We start from the raw sequence: 21,812 nt of genomic DNA, 5'->3' as shown, positions 1-21,812 counted from the left end.
TCAGTGGGAAGTCTGTGGGAAGGAAAAAGTGTGGCAGAAAACGCTGCACAACGAGAAGAGGTGACCGGACCCTGAGGAAGATTGTGGAGAAGGGCCGATTCCAGACCTTGGGGGAACTGCGGAAGCAGTGGACTGAGTCTGGAGTAGAAACATCCAGAGCCACCGTGCACAGGCGTGTGCAGGAAATGGGCTACAGGTGCCGCATTCCCCAGGTCAAGCCACATTTGAACCAGAAACAGCGGCAGAAGCGCCTGACCTGGGCTACAGAGAAGCAGCACTGGACTGTTGCTCAGTGGTCCAAAGTACTTTTTTTGGATGAAAGCAAATTCTGCATGTCATTCGGAAATCAAGGTGCCAAAGTCTGGAGGAAGACTGGGGAGAAGGAAATGCCAAAATGCCAGAAGTCCAGTGTCAAGTACCCACAGTCAGTGATGGTCTGGGGTGCCGTGTCAGCTGCTGGTGTTGGTCCACTGTGTTTTATCAAGGGCAGGGTCAATGCAGCTAGCTATCAGGAGATTTTGGAGCACTTCATGCTTCCATCTGCTGAAAAGCTTTATGGAGATGAAGATTTCATTTTTCAGCACGACCTGGCACCTGCTCACAGTGCCAAAACCACTGGTAAATGGTTTACTGACCATGGTATCACTGTGCTTAATTGGCTTGCCAACTCTCCTGACCTGAACCCCATAGAGAATCTGTGGGATATTGTGAAGAGAACGTTGAGAGACTCAAGACCCAACACTCTGGATGAGCTAAAGGCCGCTATCGAAGCATCCTGGGCCTCCATAAGACCTCAGCAGTGCCACAGGCTGATTGCCTCCATGCCACGCCGCATTGAAGCAGTCATTTCTGCCTAAGGATTCCCGACCAAGTATTGAGTGCATAACTGTACATGATTATTTGAAGGTTGACGTTTTTTGTATTAAAAACACTTTTCTTTTATTGGTCGGATGAAATATGCTAATTTTGTGAGATAGGAATTTTGGGTTTTCATGAGCTGTATGCCAAAATCATCCATATTAAAACAATAAAAGACCTGAAATATTTCAGTTAGTGTGCAATGAATCTAAAATATATGAATGTTAAATTTTCATCATTACATTATGGAAAATAATGAACTGTATCACAATATGTTAATATTTTGAGAAGGACCTGTATTTGGTGATTTTTTTGTGATAGACCAATACAAGGTAACACAACATAGTAAAGTGGAAGGAGCTTTAACTGTTTTGCAAAGAATAGGCAACCATTTCAATCTTTAGATGTCCAAAACTGGACAAAGCACTCCCCAAAAGACTTGGAGCCACAACTGCAGTGCAAGGAGTTTAAAAAATCTTTTGTATTGACTCAGAAGGGGCTAACCATATACATTTGGCAGACTTTTTAGAGTTTTCTTTGTTAAAAAAGGGAAATCCCTTCACCCTTTTCCTCCACTTCACAGTCTTGCACTTCCTCTAAAATCCCAATAACATGCATTGTGATTGTAAATTGTCATTTGCAACACACTGTACACGTTTTACAGCTACTGCTGCTCGAAGCACATTGATATAAAATGTTAAAGGTGCTTTACCCTAGTGTCTATAAAAATAAGTTTAATTCCTAAATACTTACAGACGTCAGTGTGCCAGTGATTACGTGATCAACAAACTCAGTCTTTGCTGGTTTTGGTTTACCATGATAGGAGCAGCATCAGCAGTAAGGAAGGTGCTATTTTCTCACCTGTAAATCTCCTTTCATTGAACTTTCACTTTGTTTCTGCAGTTGTGTGTCATTTTGGAGCCCATGCAGGAGCTCATGTCGAGGCACAAGACCTACAACCTCAGTCCCCGGGACTGTCTCAAGACATGTCTGTTCCAAAAATGGCAGAGAATGGTAGCACCGCCAGGTAAATATGTATATTGTTTTCTAGTGAAACCCATAAGAACTGTCTCCTTCAGCAAAACTCTTCATCTTTTCTGTTTTCTCGAAACTTTTATACAACTGAGTCCTAATAGGGCTGAAGTAACCAACATTATAAACAGCTGGTGCTCATAGAAAATAGTGAGAGGTAATTGCTCACTCTACTGAGCTTTTGAGTTTGTTCTTCTGCTTAAACAGCTTTTATTTCACTCCATCCATCAGTGCAGGAATATTTTCACTCAGAGTGCATTTTATTGCATCATTAATGTTCCCACATTTGCCATTATACACCTTAATCCCTGAAATATATATTTTTTAACTGTCAGGTATAAGAAATCATCAGGATTCAGGGTTACCTCTTGAATCTCAACCCTGCCAATCTTTAACGGGCCTCTCAGGCACCCTTGATTGATGTTTGTAGGCTGGTTTCTGAAAAGTACCAAGCTTAAATTGGCTGCACGGTCTTAAGCCAGAGAGGGAGTAAGCCAAGGCCATTTTCTTTTTTCTTTTTTTTTTGGACACATTGGAGTGGCTGCAAATTACAGCAATGCTTAGCGAGGCGTGACGAGATGTCTTTAAAAACCAACACCAGTCAAAAAGCCTTTGACTCAAACCTGTGTATCTTTAATTAAGAGTGCCGGGTGTAATCAAACTCGCAGATCCAGCTCCACGGACAGCAGCTCCCCAGCGTCGACGACATTCTTCAAAGAAAAGAAAAAAAGAGAGTCAGAGAGAGAGGAAAAGAAAGCATTTTATGAATATAGTGACAACTTCTGGCTGTACTGATAGTTATTGATGCACATTGGTAAAAGAGCAGAAGCAGATCTGAAATCCTCTATGAATAATTCTTTTTGGTTTAAACCTTTAGTTATGACACAGTTTAAGGTAATGCACAGCTTTTTTATTTTACTCCTCACAGTATTGCTTTTAAAAAGAGGTTATTTCATCTCATTCATTTAGACTTTGACACATCTTTTGCACAATCTTTGCAGTTTAGCAGGAATTACGGTTTTTCTTATTTTCCTGCGATTCTTCTCAAGCTCGGAAACAGGTTGGGATTTTAGCAGGAAGGAAGCCACGGGTGCATTTATGCTCTGATAAGTCCTTTCGGTGGAAATGGAAGGGTTTTTTGTGCGTCAGAGGCTCAGCGTCGGAGGAAACCAGTGGGAAAACACAAATGATTGTCTCTCACAATAGGCCCGTCTTTTTTTTTATTATCATAAACAAACACGTCTGTCAAATTTACGAATCAAACAAGATAAGATACTGATAAGAATTCCCTTTATTGTTTTGGCCCTGATTTACAGTGCTGCTTTTGTTTGTTTTATAAGTCTCTGATTGTTATAACTTAATATGAGAGCATCTCCCTTGGCGTGATTGGAAACAACCTCAGAAAATTTATTTTACTTTTAGACACCTGTTTGAAGATCGCGGGAGGCTTTTCTTGTCTTCCCTAGAGATTAAAAGGAATAATGCTTTCAAACAGATGTTGGGAGAATTTGCAAAACCTTGTATTCATAAATTATGCACTGCATACAGGGATAAAGGAATCAACTGAATTTTTTACCTGTGCAACTTTGCAATACTATTTATTCCACTTGTAGTTTACTTACACGTTCTATGTAATGTATGCTGGGTTATCCATTAATGTCATTAGGATATTCTCTGGTGTCACCTCTGATCTCCTCCTGTCTGTTTAACCAATGGAGTAAAACTGATTTTGACTCCGGTTTCAGCTGGACACCCGCAGAACTTCAAAACGGAAATATTTCCCACAAATCACAAAAAAGGTATCTTCTCTCTAGCAATGCCTACTGTCTGACATCTTGCAAATGAAAGCAGCATTATGTTTGTTGCTTGCTTGAATGGACTGAAATACATTTTTACGTGCAGGCTGATCACATCCCCAACTGCCTGTTGACGAATAATGTGTTGAATGTTTATTGCATGTGACAACTTGGCTACAACTTGTAATTAAAGCTATTATTCACCTATGCTCAATAGAAATCCTAAAAATTGAGCAGTAATGCTAGTTATATTCCAATAAGAAATACAGTAGTTTTGCTTACTCTAGTTTTGCTCTTGCTTTTGAGGAATTTGCATTACATTGAACATCAGGGTCCATAGTTGAGTATGTATGCTAATGAAACAGGGGTTCTTTCTTTTTACTGCATGTCTTGAGAGATGTTAACGCTTGTGTGGTTTCACCTCTGAAGATAACAAAGCTTGCATCCTTGCTTGATAGAAGCTCTTATCTGTGTAACATGTCTGTGGGATTGTGTCTTCTGTCTGAATGCGTTTACAGTGTACCATCACTGGGAATAAGTTTGCATGTTCTCACCTACACTGCACACACTCCTACACCTTGTCTCCGTCTGTATGCATTATGTTCTTGGCATGGCCTCTGTTTCTCTTTGCTGGTCGCGCCAAAGCTGAGCCTGCCCGACAGACAACCACGAAGAGGAGGAAACGGAAGAACTCGGCCAGCAGCGCCAACAGCAGCGTAGGCACCGCCGCCAGCAAGAAGCGCAACCCTGCCACCAACTTCAGCCTCTCCAGTCAGGTACCTGTAAGCATCAGCTCCTCTTGGTTTGCCTCTTCTTCTATTTACATACAGCCATTTAGCAGTCGCTTTTCTTCAAGCATCTCAGAAAGGAGCCTTAATTGGTTTATGTAGCTGAAATGGAAGGTTTGCAGGGTTCCAAACAAGCAACAATGCCTAATGGCATTTCAGCTGTCAAGGTTTAATTAATTTGTACAGATGAAAGTAAAGGCTTCAAAACTGTAAAAGAAAATGTGTTAAATGAAAGAAAAGAAAATGAGACAAAATAGAAATTGTCAAAGTAGGAAAAGGTTTTTAGTGAAAGATTAGAACTTAACTGTCCCTCTAGGTTGCATTGTGACTAACCATTACAGCTGCTCCCTAAATGTTTTCCTGTTTCTCAGATAAACCTCAGCCTTCTCAGAATGTTTACTGAAAAAGACCAATCAGCAATGAGACTGCAGCCTTGGGCTTTAAATAAAAGAAAGAAAATCTCTAAGGCTAATAACAAAATGTGGGTGGTGAAAATGACATTTGCCCTCTCACAGCCACCATACTGACCAGGCCCTTGAGCAAGGCACTGAACTCACCAACTGCCCAAGAGCACTCAGTTTTACTCAGATATCAATGCGAAGCACAGACCTGTGCTGCTCTAAAGGAAACCTATTAGATAAAAACACATTCGAGAAGCTTTAAGTTTAAGGATGTATATCTCAATGTCAGAAACTTTAAAATAAGTAGGTTAAATCTGTAAACATGTTTTCTGTAAGGTATTTGGAAGAAAATGGAGAAGGTTGGTTAGGAAAAGAAAATTCATGCAGATTATTTTTATTAAGTGGCACAAATAACTCCCTAACAATACAGCAACGCCACAATTTTTGGCAACTCTGGTAAAGATGTAAGAATCTAATATCTTAATTGTTATTCCAGTAATGCAAGAAAGGCAAATTTATTCAAAGAGCATTTCAAAGAGCTTTAAAGGGACTGACCAGAGATAAAACACTCAACATATTAAAGTCATGAAATATACATTCCTTTAGAAACATTGTGTATTAAACATTTGCCATTGTTTTTCAAAACTGAGCTTTGGAGATTTTTTATTACCTCCTTTGCAATCCTACACACTGTTTGTGGAAGTAAGCAGTGGTCCCTGTCCAGGCTTATTTGTCACAGTTCCACTTGTCTAAAACATTGTAATTTTTGATCTGACAGGGAGATGGGGAAGTTTAGTTAAATATATTTCCTTGTAACCATTTCCTGACCTACAATGATCAACATACACTCACTTTATCAGGTACTCCTTGCTAGTACCGGGTTGGACCCCCTTTTGCCTTCAGAACTGCCTTAATCCTTCGTGGCATAGATTCAACCAGGTACTGGAAACATTCCTCAGAGAGTTTGGTCCATATTGACATGATAGCATCACACAGATGCTACAGATTTGTCGGCTGCATCCATGATGCGAATCTCCCGTTCCACCACATCCCAAAGGTGCTCTATTGGATTGAGATCTGGTGACTGTGGAGGCCAATTGAGTCCAGTGAACTCATTGTCATGTTCAAGAAACCAGTCTGAGATGATTCGTGCTTTATAACATGGCGCGTTATCCTGCTAGAAGTAACCATCAGAAGATGGGTACACTGTGGTTATAAAGGGATGGACATGGTCAACAACAATACTCAGGTAGGCTGTGGCGTTGACACGATGCTCAATTGGTACTAAGGGGCCCAAAGTTTGCCAAAACAATATCCCCCACACCATTACACCACCACCACCATCCTGAACTGTTGATACAAGGCAGGATGGATCCATGCTTTTATGTTGTTGACGCCAAATTCTGACCCTACCATCTGAATGTTGCAGCAGAAATCGAGACTCATCAGACCAGGCAGCGTTTTTCCAATCTTCTATTGTCCAACTTTGGTGAGCCGGAGCGAATTGTAGCCTCAGTTTTCTGTTCTTAGCTGACAGGAGTGACACCCGGTGTGGTCTTATGCTGCTGTAGCCCATCCGCCTCAAGGTTTGACATGTTGTGAGTTCAGAGATGCTCTTCTGCATGCCTTGGTTGTAATGAGTGGTTATTTGAGTTACTGTTGCCTTTCTATCAGCTCGAACCAGTCTGGCCATTCTCCTCTGACCTCTGGCATCAACAAGGCATTTGCGCCCACAGAACCGCCGCTCACTGGATATTTTCTCTTTTTCTGACCATTCTCTGTAAACTGTAGAGATGGTAATGCGTGAAAATCTCAGTAGATCAGCAGTTTCTGAAATACTCAGACCAGCCTGTCTGGCACCAACAACCGTGCCACGTTCAAAGTCCCTCAAATCATCTTTCTTCCCCATTCTGATGCTCGGTTTGAACTGCTGTAGATCATCTTGACTATGTCTACATGCATAAATGCATTGAGTTGCTGCCATGTAATTGGCTGATTAGACATTTGTGTTAACGAGCAGTTGGACAGGTATACCTAATAAAGTGGCTGGTGAGGGTATATGTTGATGCTGCAGAAACTTTTTTACATGTCCAAAGCATTTGTAGAAGCCTGGCTTAGCTGGAGGTTAAATTATGTATGCTACAGTGTCAAATAGGATAGTGGTGCGTTACTTATTTAAAGGTGCACCTGGCGCAGTGCCTGGCGTAGCTGTAGAGCACCTATATACGGAGGCTTCAGTCCTCGACGCAGCTGTCCCGGGTTCAAGTCCCAGAGGCCTGTTTTACCTCTCTCTCCACCCCACTTCCTGTCTGCCTACTTTCGAAAAAATAACGAAAAGAAAGGCCACTAGTGTTGCAAAAAAATCTTTCTTTGTAGAAAACAATTCACTCTTAACATGAAATCCTTTCTCCACTGTACAAAAGGACTCAAAGTCTTTCTTTTTACAGTGTGATATTATGTTACCGCAATTAAAGCTGCATTTGTTTAAGTATTTTTTACACATATTTACTGAATATGTGGAGGGTGCTGTACATGTGTTTTTTTTTATTCACACAAGGGTGTTAATCACATAACAAGTAGACTTAAAACACACACAATTTTTGTTTTAATGTGTAATATACAGCACCTTAAACATTATGCAAGTGCCAATTTTGGTCAGGCAGCTTCACCTTTTATAAAGCTGAAATTGGAGTCAATGTTACTTCTAACACCAACATACAGTAATTTTGCTTTTGCAACCTGCATGTGATAAATATGGATATGATTTAACTTTTTCTCATGATTACCCTTTAAATGTGTATTTAATTATATTACAAACCACAATATTACCAAAACCACATAAGAAATCTATTAATGATCTTTAATCTCTAATTAAATATGTAACTCAGTGTGTTTTTACTATTAGATAAGGAGGTTTGATATAAATGTGATCAGGTGAGTAGTTGAACTATATAATATTGGCACTAAACTATCACAAAAACATATTTTTATTGATTCAACAAATAAATGTCCTGAAAGGCTTAAAAGGAATTTTACAAGCATTCAGCATCACAACCTGCTTTGGGTTCAAAGTGCCTGATTTGGCAACACGGCTGAATAAAGGGTTACTTGACGTACTTAAAGGTTAAATAGCCGCCTAAACAGCTCAGTGTTTCACCACATGCCCGGCACCTCCCCGGAGGATTGGATGCCGCTGTGAGTGTGTTGTCTGCAGAGGCTCTACTTTATTCCACACAATGCTCATTATACACATGCTGTATTACATTCACTCCCCAGTATCCAATTTACTGTTCTGTAGGCGCTCAGCACAGCACTCTGCTGTTCTTCCACACAGATCATTTCAGTGCAGCAAAAAGTGCGCTGATACAAAACATAAAAGGAATTTGTTTTTGTTAAGGTGTTGCTGGTTGGCATTAATGTGCCTTCAATTTGTCCTCGGCACTAATTCAGCTTAATGGAAAATTTAGGGGTGTTACTGGCTTTCTATACAGTTTCTGCCCAGTCTCACAGTAAAGATGTCTATATACTGTTAATTTGTCTTAAAAAAGAAGACCTGCTCTTAGTATAGATAATGAAAATGACGGATTCTGTAAAAGACCTGTGAAGGATCTAGACAAAGGCTCAGGGACAGCCCAGGGTTAATTAGACCCCTAATTAGAATTTAAGTTGGAAGCCACCACAACACCTCCCTGCTTAACTTAGAGCGGATATATAGACATCAAGTGAGTCAACAAGAAATTCCCTAATATAAATGTATGATAATCACATCAGTCAGTTTTCTATTATTTATTAGATACAATAAATAAATATAGCACAAAACATTTAGAACATATAACATGGTAATAAACTGTAGAGTTTCCCTAACTTACCCATTTGCTGTTACAGTCATGTCTGGTATACCGTTTCAATAACACCTCAGGAATGATGGAAGGTTTAATTAACTGTGCCCACACTCACAAATGGAAAATTGACAACTTCCTGCTTAGATGTAGTTCTGAACAGAGTGTGGATAAAATTTGATAAAGTGTTAAAAACTGACAAACCCAAGATAACTGTTAAACTAGATACATTTGGCTTCATATGTTTACACAGAGTACCCGTGTCTTTGTTATATTGCATTAAATGTTGTTAAATAAATTCATTAAATCTTTTATTTTGGCAGATCGCCCAATGTAGTGGCATTGTTTGCAAGAAATTGCATAAAGAACTGCATTTTTTCCTATTTCAACCGAGTTATTTAACTCTCCCAAACATTATCAGAGAAGTTTTATTCTGCATTCATTAAAAGCAGGGTTGGTGTTTGAGATGTTATTGATTAGAATTGGCATAGAGAATTATTTAATCATTTGATATGAGGTTGAAAAAAAGGAGACCAATCAATTTTGTTTCTGACTTCCACTAATTTATTATTTTGTTGTTCTTCTAACTGTATTGTAGTGTTAAATGTGCAACACCCTGGTACCCTACACACATTCTTCACTGACCATCTATATTTACTTACAAGTTTTGGGCTGTCTCATCTATTTCTATTCTCTTACCTGGTTGCCTTCGTCTCACCAGTACATAATGTTCATCTCATGCACATATACACACAGTACTCGCAAATTGTTTTCTCTTTGGGAGGCAGCGTGGCTCTGTGCCAGCTCTCATTATCACAGATATCTGTATACACCCTCACCCCCCTTCCTCCTTCACATGCTCCGTCTTTACTCCATCATTGAACCGCCACCCCCCCACCACCACCACCACAACCTCCACCTCCAACCCCAGCCAGCCTCATTCCCTCTTCCTCATCTCCTCCACCTACCTACCCTCCCACTCACAACAAACAGACACATATACATATCCCCACTTGTGTCATGCATTCACACACCTCTTAAAGATGGACAGCGTAGTTGGTAACATGCTGGTTACATATGTTGCGCGCCTGCTGTCTTTGTCTGAGAAGTTGTTCGTTTGTGGCTGAACACAAGCCTACGTGAGTCCAATAACAATAAGGAATGGACCCTCGCAACTGGAAGAGGGGGGTTTATTGGTGGTGATGCAGAGGGTGTTCATATAATGAGCAACACTGACCTCTAGTGGTCAAAGGTATGACGATGTTGCGTCTTAGGAGAGCAGAAGGCATTTGCTGTTGAGGCAATGTTCACCTATCAGACTGAAATCAACTTGAAATTGTCTTGTTTATAATATATACCTTAACACTAGATTTAAATATTCTTAATTTTATCATAATCACATCATGGTTAAAGGAAAAATCAAGTAATCATATGGGCACAAATGTCATACTTATTTTGAGCTTTTGATCATGTGTTTGAACTACAGTATGGAGGACCAATCCTGCCATTATTAAGATTATATACAGAAATAAATAAATGCTCAATAACTAAAGCATACCATTAAATACACATAAAATACAGTAAATAAATAAGTGTAGGCAGTAATTAAATCATTCAGTGAGACATAAATGTATATATCTAATTTAATTAGCTTCTTTATTTAGTCACTTTTGGTAATAATTACCTTTTAATACATTACAATTTTCAACTTTATTTATTAATGACTTAATTTTAAATGTATATATTTATGTTTGTTTTAATATTTTCTGTCTGTTTTATTTTTCCTTTCTATTTTTATACCCTATTTGTTCAATTATATATATATATTTATTATACTATTTATTTATGCCTGTACTTTTTGCATTTTTGGATGCATTCTGCCTCATTATGCAAATGAGGAGGGGCTTTGTCTTCAGGCGTCAACTTCTGCCTATTGGCTGGTTAGCTTTAGTCTGCATAGCTCGAATCTGCAAGGCTTTTACCAGTTACTATCTACTGTCTTTGAAATTCACTCACTGACCAATGACAGGTTCGTTAAATAAAAATAAGTTAATTTGACCACTGTTTAAAACACTTTTGTTGCAACAAAAATGGGGCATAATAAATGAAATATAAATTCTTATCGTTGCATTGCTAGCCGTGTCTTTAACTGTCTGTACCTCAATGAAAAACAAGCAATAAGCAAAGTAATGCTTCCAGTCCTACAGTATCTGTCAAGTATCTTTTAACAGACGTTTTACTTTGAGTAATTATGATACTCTGGCTTTTCTGGCTTTAGATGGGTTTGATTATTTGGTTAATTATTTTTACTATTTTATTGTTTTTTTATTGTTTTTAGATGTGATACATGAATGAATGAATGAATGAATGAATCAATGAATGAATCAATCAATCAATCTGTATCACTTGTCTGGTTGTCCTGATTTGAGTAACACTTTCCATCCTGTGCCATCCCACCAAATTCCCACTTGTTGTTTTCGAGGTCTGAGGAGTAGCAGGTACGTCCTCCTCGCTCCCCTCTGCTAATCTCTCTGAATACATGCTAATGTAACACTCAATCAAGTGGGAAGGGAGGCGTTTGTCTCTGCATTGGCCCGTTCAAAATCTCGCAGCTTAGCTAGTGCGAAAGCGAACTCCTAACAAGATGAGTAGACAAGCAGACAGTATTAATTAGCTCACAATTAGCTCTCCCTGGTCTCAGACTAGCCACCAGATGTTATCGTCTGAGGGATTTTTTCAAGAGGGGTGGTGGAGGGAGGGGGTTGCCTAAAATTGGCCAGAGGTAGGTTGACAGGCCTCCTTACAGTAACAGATGGTAAATGCAAGGCTTGTTGGCAATCAGTACATTTTTAGCTAATGACTTAATTAGCTATGCAAATTGACAAATCAGTGTGGATATTGTCATTTAGTTGAAAAGCTCACCTAAATTAATTAGTCTGATTAAGGCATAGAGAGGTGTAGAAGTGGTCGCTGGGGGGAGACAGGGTGGAGATGGCTTGAATTCATGAACTGGATTTCCTTGTTGTGCTTTCCATCAAAGTGAGTGTTCATTTTTTGGTTTTTCGGACAGGAGTAGAAGCAGGTTGTGTTGTACATGTGTACATCAGTGCTAGTTGCTTACTTTGTACAGTGCTGCAGGCAGGGGCAATCTGCATTCATCTGCCTTTGTGTGGACTGATTGGAATTGTGCGGTTATGCAGTGGGTTTGTCTTGGCTTCTGTCCAGTGCACGTGCACATGCACATTAGTGGGAAGTATTTGAGTATTTGTTGGAATGGAGATAGCTGCGGAGAGTGAAATCTCCCAACCAGGGAGCGTTGACGCACATGGCCAGCGAAGCGTCCACTCCATTTAACTGTATGACTTGTTCCCAGGTGAGAATAGCTAGTCCAGCAACCAAAATGAGACACAAAAACTCACAAATGAATATAGCTACAATTGAGGCCCTTATTGATCAGTGCCTGAAATAAATTGCACTACCGTGATTATTTTTGTCTCGCTCGTACACCGCTGGAGATAGGCACCATCTCCCCACGACCCTGTATGGAAGAAGCGGGTATAGAAAATGGATGGATGGATGGATGGATGGATGGATGGATGGATGGATGGATGGATGGATGGATGGATGGATGGATGGATGGATGGATGGATGGATGGATGGTTATTTTTGCAGAGGAATCTAAAAACATGAATAAACACAAGGAGCTTCCAGGAGGCATCTTTCTCCACCAGGTTCCTTCATATTACACAAGTCACAGATATCAGTAGATAATGGATTAATCTTTCTCCCTCTTTTTGATGGCCCAGTGTGAGAGGGCTAGCTCTGTGAAAAATATCTCTTACATGAGTATTGATCGGGACAGGTACAGAGCACCAGGGGTATTTACTCAGAGGTATCCACTCAGTGTACGGGAAGGTTTCATTTGCACGGGGAGCTCCGAGTGTGGTTGCACATTCAGATGGGTTCACTGGATAGAGCCTCAATTGTCCTAAACACACACACACATTTGCTGTCATTCCACTGCAAGCAGGGGGTCTGCATTTAAAGCAGGAAAACATACAACTTTCAGTGTAGAGTGACTGGGTGTTTCTCTATCAGACAGAAAACGTGATACAACGATAAAGTCCTGTTAAAAGTCAATGTTTGTCTTTTTAACCTCATGGTATTTAAGCTTAAAGGTTGCTGATTATATTACCATTTTTTATAAAAGACAACAAACAGATTCGTTTGTTTGAAGTGATGCAAAACTATTAAAAAGTCTCTTTAAGTACATTAATGTTCCTTTGATGTTCTGTGCTTCGGTCTGAGAATTAGATAAAACAGATAAGTATTCATTTCTGCTGGGACCATTTCTTCCATCCACTTAGCATTTCAAATCCCTCCTTGTATGCACACGTTTTTTCCAGGACCCATTCAAAAATATCATGTTGGGCATCAGTGCATGGAGTAGCGGTAGAGCCCACGACCCACATACAGAGGCTTCAGTCCTGGACGCAGCTGTGCCGGGTTTGAGTCCCATCCTTGGAGACCTGTGCTGCATGTCTTTCCCCTCTCTCCACCCCGGTTCCTGTCTGCTTACTTTAAAAAATAACAAGAAAAAGAAAAAATACATCTAAAAAACCCCCACATTTTTTCAAAGTATTTCAAATTTTTTGTTCAAAACCCAAAGAAGAGATTGCTGAAAGATAAATATATGATAAAATTCTCCAAATTAGGAACAAAAACTACAACAAAACAAAATATGAAAAATAGGACAAATGTGTACCAACAAGTGGACAGATGGATAAAAGGTATTTAGATGGAAAATTCTAGCATGTTGCATTATTTGGAAGCTGGGTGTGCTTTGCTAAAATCAACTTGGTCTCACTATATACGTGTCCACTTCCAAATAACTCTAAAACTGTAACTTACAAATTAACCAGGCAATGAACTAGCTTCTAAACACAAGCAATGAATCAATGTTATGTCTAACAGACAATTTAGCAAAATACCAATTTTAACTTAGTTCTTTAGGCACTTCATTACCATCAGATTGTACTCATACTCGTACTCGTATTTGTCATCTTCTGCTTAATCCGGGACCGGGTCGTCGGGGCAGCAGACACAGTAGAAACCCCCAGACGTCCCGGTCCCTAGACACCTACTCCAGGTCCTCCGGGGGGAGCCCAAGGCGTTCCCAGGCCAGCCGAGAGACATAGTCCCTCCAGGGTGTCCTGGGCCGTGCCCTGGGCCTTCTTCCAGTGGGACGTGCCTGAAACACCTTCCGAGGAAGGCGTCCAGGAGGCATCCGGTATAGATGCCCGAGCCACCTCAACTGGCTGTAGAGGAGCAGCGGCTCTACTCCGAGCCCCTCCTGGATGGCCGAGCTCCTCACCCTATCTCTAAGGGAGTGCCCGGCCACCCTACGGAGGAAGCTCATTTCTGCCGCTTGTATCCGGGATATTGTTCTTTCAGTCATGACCCAAAGTTCATGGCCATAGGTGAGGGTAGGAACGTAGACAGACCGGTAAATCGAGAGCTTCGGTTTTTGGCTCAGCTTTCTCTTCACCACAACGGACCGTCACAGTGCCCCCATTACTGCGGCAGCCGTACCAATCCGTCTGTCAATCTCCTGCTCCATTCTCCCCTCACTCATGAACAAGACCCCAAGATAGTTGAACTCCTCAACTTGAGGCAGGAACTCCCCTCCTACCTGAAGAGGACTTGCCACCTTTTTTCGGTCGAGAACCATGGCCTCGGACTTGGAGGAGCTGATCTTCATCCCTGCCGTTTCACACTCGGCTGTGATATGCCCCAGTGTGTGCTTTAGGTCTTGGCTAGAGGGGACCAGCAAGACCATGTCATCAGCAAAAGAAGAGAGGAAATTCACTGATCCCCAAACCAGACTCCCTCTGTCCATAAAAACTTGAGGTACTCAGGGTGGATCTCATCCACCCCAAAAGCCCTGCCACCGTGGAGCTTTTTAAACCACCTCGGGGACTTCAGCCTGGGTGATGAAAGAACCCCAGCCTCTGCTTCCACCAGGGAACGCATGACGGCAGGATTGAGGAGATCCTCGAAGTACTCCTTCCACTGCTCGATAATGTCCCCAGACGAGATCCGCAGCTCCCCACCCACACTGTAAACAGTGTTGGCGAAACACTGCTTCCCCCTCCTGAGGTGCCGGACGGTTTGCCAGAATCGCTTCGAGGCCAACCGGTAGTCCTTCTCCATGGTCTCACCGAACTCCTCCCAGGCCCGGGTTTTTGCCTTCTGTCACAGCCCGGGCCGCGGCACGCTTGGCCTCACGGTATCTGTCAGCCGCCTCAGGAGTCCCACAAGCCAACCACAGCCGACTCCTTCTTCAGCTTAACAGCGTCCCTTACTGCCGTTGTCCACCACCAGGTTCGGGGATTGCCGCCGCGACAGGCACCGCAGACCTTACGGCCTCAGCTACGGGCGGCAATGGATGTGGAGAACATAGTCCACTCGGACTCTATGTCTCCAACCTCCCCCGGAATCTGGTCAAAGCTCTCCCGGAGTTGGGAGTTGAATACATCCCTGGCCGAGGGCTCCACCAGATGTTCTCAGCAGACCCTAACTATGTGCTTGGGGCTGCCAAGTCTGTCCGGCTTTCTCCTCCTCCTGCGGATCCAATTCACCACCAGGTGGTGATCAGTGGAGAGCTCAGCCCCTCTCTTTACTCCAGAGTGTCCAAAACATGCAGCCGAAGGTCTGAAAACATGACAACAAAGTCAGTCATCGACCTCCTGCCTAGGGTGTCCTGGTGCCAATTGCACTAATGAACACCCTTATGCTTGAACATGGTGTTCATTATGGACAATCCGTGACTAGCACAGAAGTCCAATAATGAAACACCACTCAGATTCAGATCGGTGAGGCCATTCATCCCGATCACGCCTCTCCAGGTGTCACTGTGCCCCACGTGGGCGTTGAAGTCCCCCAGCAGAATAACGGAGTCCCCGGGAAGGGCACTATGCAGCAACCCCGACAGGGACACCAAGAAGGCCGGGTACTCCGCACTACTGCTCGTCCCCGTAAGCCGAAATGACAGTCAGAGACCTGTCCCCAACCTGAAGGCGCAAGGATGCGACCCTCTCATCCACCGTGGTAAACCCCAACACGAGACGGCCGAGCTGGTGGGCAACAAGCAACCCACCCCAGCTCGCCGCCTCTACTCGTAGGCCACTCCAAAATAGAAGAGAGTCCAGACTCTCTCAAGGAGACTAGTTCCAGAGCCCACGCTGTGCATGAAGGTGAGTTTGACTATTTCTAGACGATATCTCTCGACCTTCCGCACAAGCTCAGGCTCCTTCCCCCCGAGCGAGGTGACATTCCACATCCCTAGACTCAAAAAGCCTCCGGTGTGGCATAATTAAAACACTTCTTTAAAGAAAAGTTGGCCAAAACTCAACCACAGCGCTGTAAAGGACTCATTGACAGGTTACCTGAATTCCTTGATGGCAGTTGTTGCAACATAAACAGTAGGTTTAGGGTGCAGTTACTTTCCTACATAGGGCCAGGTTTGTTTTATCAGGGCTTTATTAGGGTTTTAAAAAAAAATCTTTAAAAAAATCTTGCAAGGGCAATTTTTCTACTTTTCTGTCTTTCTTACTTTTTAATCAATCTGTGCACTACAATCTGTGACCTTATTTGTGTGAACATCTGCTGCAGTGAGCCCCTTTCCAACTGGGAGAATATTATATTAGCATGTAAAATGCAGGTTCATAAAACTTGGAATATATTAGCCAACTATTATTGCACTCCAAACCATCCTCTGGGATATGAATATTGCACTCACCGATACTGCGATGCCGATTATTTGCGAAATATTGTGCAGCCCTTCTTTTAAAAGCATTTATTCCTGAGCAAATGACATCAAAATTTGAATACTGCATTTTATAATATCACAGCTTAACTTTTGCATTAAAACATGTTTGCTCATCGGATAATTTAAGTATTACATGAAGGCAAAAAGAAAAGAAATGTCTGTATTTCAGTTTTGTAGGTGTGAAAATAGCTTGAAATACAGATTTTTAAACTGTTTCATCAGAAAAGGTTTCAGTTTATCAACCATTTGTCTTCTCTCTTCATCTCTGCAGGATGTTATGGTCGTTGGCGAGCCGACCCTCATGGGCGGAGAGTTTGGGGACGAGGACGAGCGTCTGATCACCCGTCTGGAGAACACGCAGTACGACGCCACCAACGGCCTGGATGATGAGGATGATTTCAACAGCTCCCCAGCTCTGGGAAACAGCGCCCCATGGAGCACCAAACCCACTGCCGCCCAGGACAGCAAGCCTGAAAGCACGGCGCCACAGCCCTCACAGTAAAAATATAATAAACAAGTGAAATAAAAGAAGAAAACAACAGATCCTTACCTCCATGTGGGTTAGACATTTAAACATCCTCCCCATTAACCTGAGGGCAGCACTTTTATGCCGCATAACAAATTCACCGGTCCGCAAATTCATCACTGGCATGTCTACCCAAACTATGTCATCTGGAATATTTTCTTCTCTGAATCATTATAACATTTCTTTAAAAAAAAATCAGAGAACTGGCTGAACTGCTCAGAAGTGTCTACAGCGAACAAACGCATACAAGACGTATGCAATGTAATATAAAAGGTATTATTGCAGATTAACTTTTTCCTTCGGGGAAAACTGTAGATCAAATTTTCCTTCTTGGACCCTCAGATACAAACCTCCTGTCTGGTGGAATACCTCAGCTGTGATTGGTTGACCTGCAGGTCGCAAGTCATCACGCTGACCGCAGACAGTGGGAAGGAAAGAAGAGTAAAAACAACAGACAAAATGTCTTTGAAATAGAAAGCCTGTGAAGGGAAGATGGTTTTCAGCAGCCAGCGGAGCCCATGGAAGTGTCTCACCACATTGGACTCAAATGAAACATTGTTGAAGGCAATTGCATTTTTATTGGAAATTCAGTCGGCCGTTGGTTTGTTTCTACTGTTGCTTGGGTTTCATTTCCAATTAAGAGGAAATAAAAGTTCTCTACAAAGTGGATGCTTTTTCACATGAGGAAAATCTTGTCCTGGAATTGTTTTCTTCTCACTGCAATTGTCACAGATTGTAATTTCATGCAAACCAGTTTGATTGTGTTTGTAGTCTATTGGTATTTTGCTTCTTTCTGAATCCTTTGAAGTCACATTGTAATTTTGCCAATCAGTTTGTGAACTTTGCTCACACATGTTGATGCTTTATTGTTTTTTTATTATTATTCCTGGAAAGTTGGACTTCTTTCCCTTTAATGACCTACTCCCAAACTGATACAAAAGCCTTCTCCTGCATGATTTTAAACCGTTTTTGTTTGGTTTGATAAATGTGCTTTTTAAAACGCATTGCTTGGTTTTTCCTTTTTTGTGTTCATCAGTTTGGGAACACTGTAACAAGGTTTGTAGCTCTGTAAATAGAGGTGGAATCTATTTTGTCCACTGTAAATCAGCCACTGAAAGCAGTTTGGATGTGGCAGCTGTTTTGTTTTATACCAGTTTCTCATTTCTGTAGGGTGGTTTGGATGAATGCTGGTTTGTTTAGTTTTGAACCAAAACTTCTCATGTTCCTAGACCTCTCTAGCTAGTACAGAACCAAAGCCACAAAGTTAATGAACACCCACACAGTTACATGATCATATTTGTTGAGTACTTTGTGACAAACCGAAGGAACAAACCAGCTTTGCATTTTAATATTAACACAAAATCTCATCCACCCCACAGAAATGCTTTAAGATCCCTGTGTTTGTGTTCACGATTTTTCTTTACTCTTCAATCAAATTGATGCCCCAGTATATCCTTGATCTTTTTGTTGGAGTTTTGTTTAAAAATGGGCAAGAAGACAATGACAGATGTCTTTATACAATTGGATCTAATGGGTATTTATTTGTGTATCTGTAAGGAAGTCAACACATTTCTAAATATGTTTGAGCCTAGTATTATTAGACACGATTTGTACATTATATAGCAGAGGTGTTCAGTGTCATATCTGATGTCTGGTATGTATGCTTTACCATTATGTGTGCCAATAAACCGTGCTTACAGAAAAGATGATTTGTTTTGGTTAACACACATGGTGTAAAGAGTTTATCCTTTTCCTGTTTGTTTGTTGAACCATATGTGCTTTGATTCACCTAATAACTCTAAAACATTTATAAATCTGATTCAAAATTACACAGTTTTCCAAACTGGAAGCTCTTTTACGGTTTTTTCTCATTATTTTGCACAGTTTTTAAGAAATACACATTTTCATTTATTTTTTTGCAGGGGATGCTAGGTGGTTAGAGCTGTCCTCTCACAGTGAAAAAAGGTTTTTACTACAAATTTCAGCTATGCAAGGCTTTTGGTGTGGAGTTTTTGTGATATCCCAGTGCCTGCTGTGGGTTTTCACAGGGTACTCAGCCCACTTTACGCTGTCCAGGCAGATGCTTATTGGATTGACTGGGGTTTAGGTCCAGGCCTGTTTACCACAGTTTTACAGAACAAGGTATTAACAGAAACAGTTTAAACAAAAATGTATAACATGATCTACCATGGAAATGAAAAGTCTTTGTGATATAAAAAATAAGACAATGCTAATTCATTTCAAAACTTTCTCCACCTTTAGTGTTATGAATGTTTTTCATAATTCAGTTGGATAAGCAAACATAAATCTTTTAGAGGGGAAAATATAAACAAAATAACAAAACAAAACCCTTTCATAACCTTGCTGCAAGCGTGCACACCCAAAAACTAGTACATTTAATTGGTTTCAGTATTTAGTCTCCTTTGGTAGGAGTCTGTCTGCAGGGCATACAGACTATATCAAGTAACACAAGTATAACAAGTGGATGTTAGCTGGAGAGTTATGCAGGCTATCTGCTCAGGTAACAAGGCAAGTTTATTTATATAGCACATTTCAGAAGCAAGACAATTCAAAGTGCTGTACATGAAAAACGGAAAAAAAAACATAACAGGAAAAGTACATTGCAGTGGCATAGAGATAATTAAATAATTAAAGTGAATAAAAATGAATAATTACAAAAATGATAATGAAAGTAAATAAAATTAAACAAATTAATGATAAAATGATCGATAAGAAAATGAAAGGAGAGGTGGACTGAAAAGCTAATAATGTTTAGATAGAACAGACTCTAAACAAATAAGTTTTTAATCTTGATTTAAAGCAACTTAGGGTTTCAGCGCTTTTATAGTTTTCTGGGAGTTTATTGCATGAGTGGAGAATAAGAACTAAAAGCTGCTTCTCCTTGTTTGGTTCTGGTTCTGGTTCTGGTTCTGGTTCTGCAGAGTAGATTTGAGCCAGAAGACCTGAGAGGTCTGGGTGGTTGATACACTGACAACAAGTCTGTAATGTATTTTGGTGCTAAGCCATTCAGTGATTTATAGACTAACAGAAGTATTTTAAAGTCTATTCTCTGAGCTACATGGACCCAGTGTAGGGACTTTAGAACCGGAGTGATGTGCTCCACTTTCTTAGTTCTAGTGAGGACGTGGGCAGCAGCGTTCTGGATCACCTGCAGCTGTCTGATCGACCTTTTTAGGCAGACCTGTGAAGACACCGTTGCAGTAATCAATTCTACTAAAGATGAACGCGTGAATTCAAGCCTGCAGTTGGCTGCTTAACATACATGCCGTTTGTTTAATTCCAGTTTTAAAACATTTCCTGAAATAATTTATCTGGGAGAAGAACAGCATTCCCTTAAAGGTCTTCTCCCAGCTAAATTCTTTCACCACAAAGCAAGTATAAATAAACAAGAACAAAAACATGCAGCACATATCCAAGTTTTGATGCATTGGACAAAGTTAATTAGGTCAAAAACTGCATTTTTAGCCAGATGTTAAAAATGCTCATTGTTGTGGGAGGATACAATCTGCGTTGCTAACAGGGAGAGATTTATGGATTTATGGTTGACAATCTCAACAACATCGGCAAACAGCATTTATGTTTCATTTGCCTTCTTGTTTGCTTTTTGGAAATATGCTGAAATGTTGTACAACTGAGGTTTGGGTTGATCTTAAAGAATAGTATGGATAATAGACAAAGGGATTCATTTCTGTTACATCTCCAGATTTTAAAGCAGTATCCCTCTGCTTCCTGTGTCAAGTCCAGTTTTAGCTCGGAGATTCCTCACAAATCCATTTTAATCAGACAAACATGCTACAAACATATTTGAAAAACTAAATAATCTTTTATGTAATCCTCAAAATGAATTTTGGACAGAACCTAAGGGCGAGTGAAACATAACTATTTTAGCAGCAGAAAGAGTAGTTATATGCTCTTACCTGGCTGGCTAACAGCTTTTATCAAGTAAATGAATTTACAGCTGTTTTATATGGTTCAATCATAAGAAATCACGAAGGATAATAATCATTCTCAGCCCATTCTTGTTGAACTTGTAGTCATAAAGGACAGAGTTTGACTCAGCTATGTTTGTTTACATCAGCATCTGTGGGTAGAAATTATCAATTGAAATAATAATGAACTCTCTAAACACAGAGACACCAAATAAAATGACCACTTGCAAAATACTGATCTCACGTAATAACCAACTATGACAACATACCAGTTGCCAAGCATTGGCTGCTCATTCTGCTGCTCAGTCAACTCAAACTGCCCAGTTTTGTGGCTCATACACCTCCTCGTGTATCTAAACTAAAGCTTTAACATCCTTTTAATCACTCGCAGTCTACCTCTCTAATATAATTTTGGTATCCTGGCTGTAGTTCAACTTATTGCTTACTTTTTACTTTTTTTCACTTCTATTTTATTCTATACACTGGCAAAAAATATATCATTATTCACATTCCCCGTACCCTTAATACGATCTAATGGCAGAAAATGACTCATCCTGTTTTATAAACAAATTATTTCTGCTGCTGCCAGTTTCGATAGCATTTAATGATTATTCTAAAAATCAGAGCTGGTGATGTTATTACATAAAAAACCCTGAAAAGAATCGACTGCAATACAGAATAATAAATGTTAGACATGCAAATTTCATGGCTGAATGATTGCAACGCCTAATTAAATATAAACGTTTATTTACTAAATAAACCCCTTAACTACTGATACATGCAACATTTAG

General features: G+C 40.6%; 1 protein-coding gene across 5 annotated transcripts in view; it reads left to right on the top strand.

Moving 5' to 3' along the window:
- Positions 1-18,780, top strand: part of ldb2a (LIM domain binding 2a) — a 124,026-nt gene extending 105,246 nt beyond the window's left edge. Inside the window, exons 6-9 of one of the 5 annotated variants that reach the window (XM_047353923.1) lie at positions 1,762-1,885; positions 3,636-3,689; positions 4,332-4,462; positions 16,817-18,780. In XM_047353923.1, coding sequence (XP_047209879.1) covers positions 1,762-1,885; positions 3,636-3,689; positions 4,332-4,462; positions 16,817-17,047 — 540 coding nt within the window. In that variant the 3' untranslated portion in view covers positions 17,048-18,780. Of the gene's footprint in view, positions 1-1,761; positions 1,886-3,635; positions 3,690-4,316; positions 4,469-16,816 lie in introns of all 5 variants that reach the window. The other 4 variants (XM_047353922.1, XM_047353920.1, XM_047353921.1 and 1 more) reach the window with 4 other exon arrangements.
- The last annotated feature ends 3,032 nt before the right edge of the window (positions 18,781-21,812 follow it).

Source organism: Girardinichthys multiradiatus, chromosome 23, assembly GCF_021462225.1.
Source record: "Girardinichthys multiradiatus isolate DD_20200921_A chromosome 23, DD_fGirMul_XY1, whole genome shotgun sequence".
NCBI classification, from domain to species: domain Eukaryota; kingdom Metazoa; phylum Chordata; class Actinopteri; order Cyprinodontiformes; family Goodeidae; genus Girardinichthys; species Girardinichthys multiradiatus.
The sequence above is the reverse complement of the archived record's forward strand: the minus strand, read 5'-3'. Positions and strand labels throughout refer to the sequence as shown.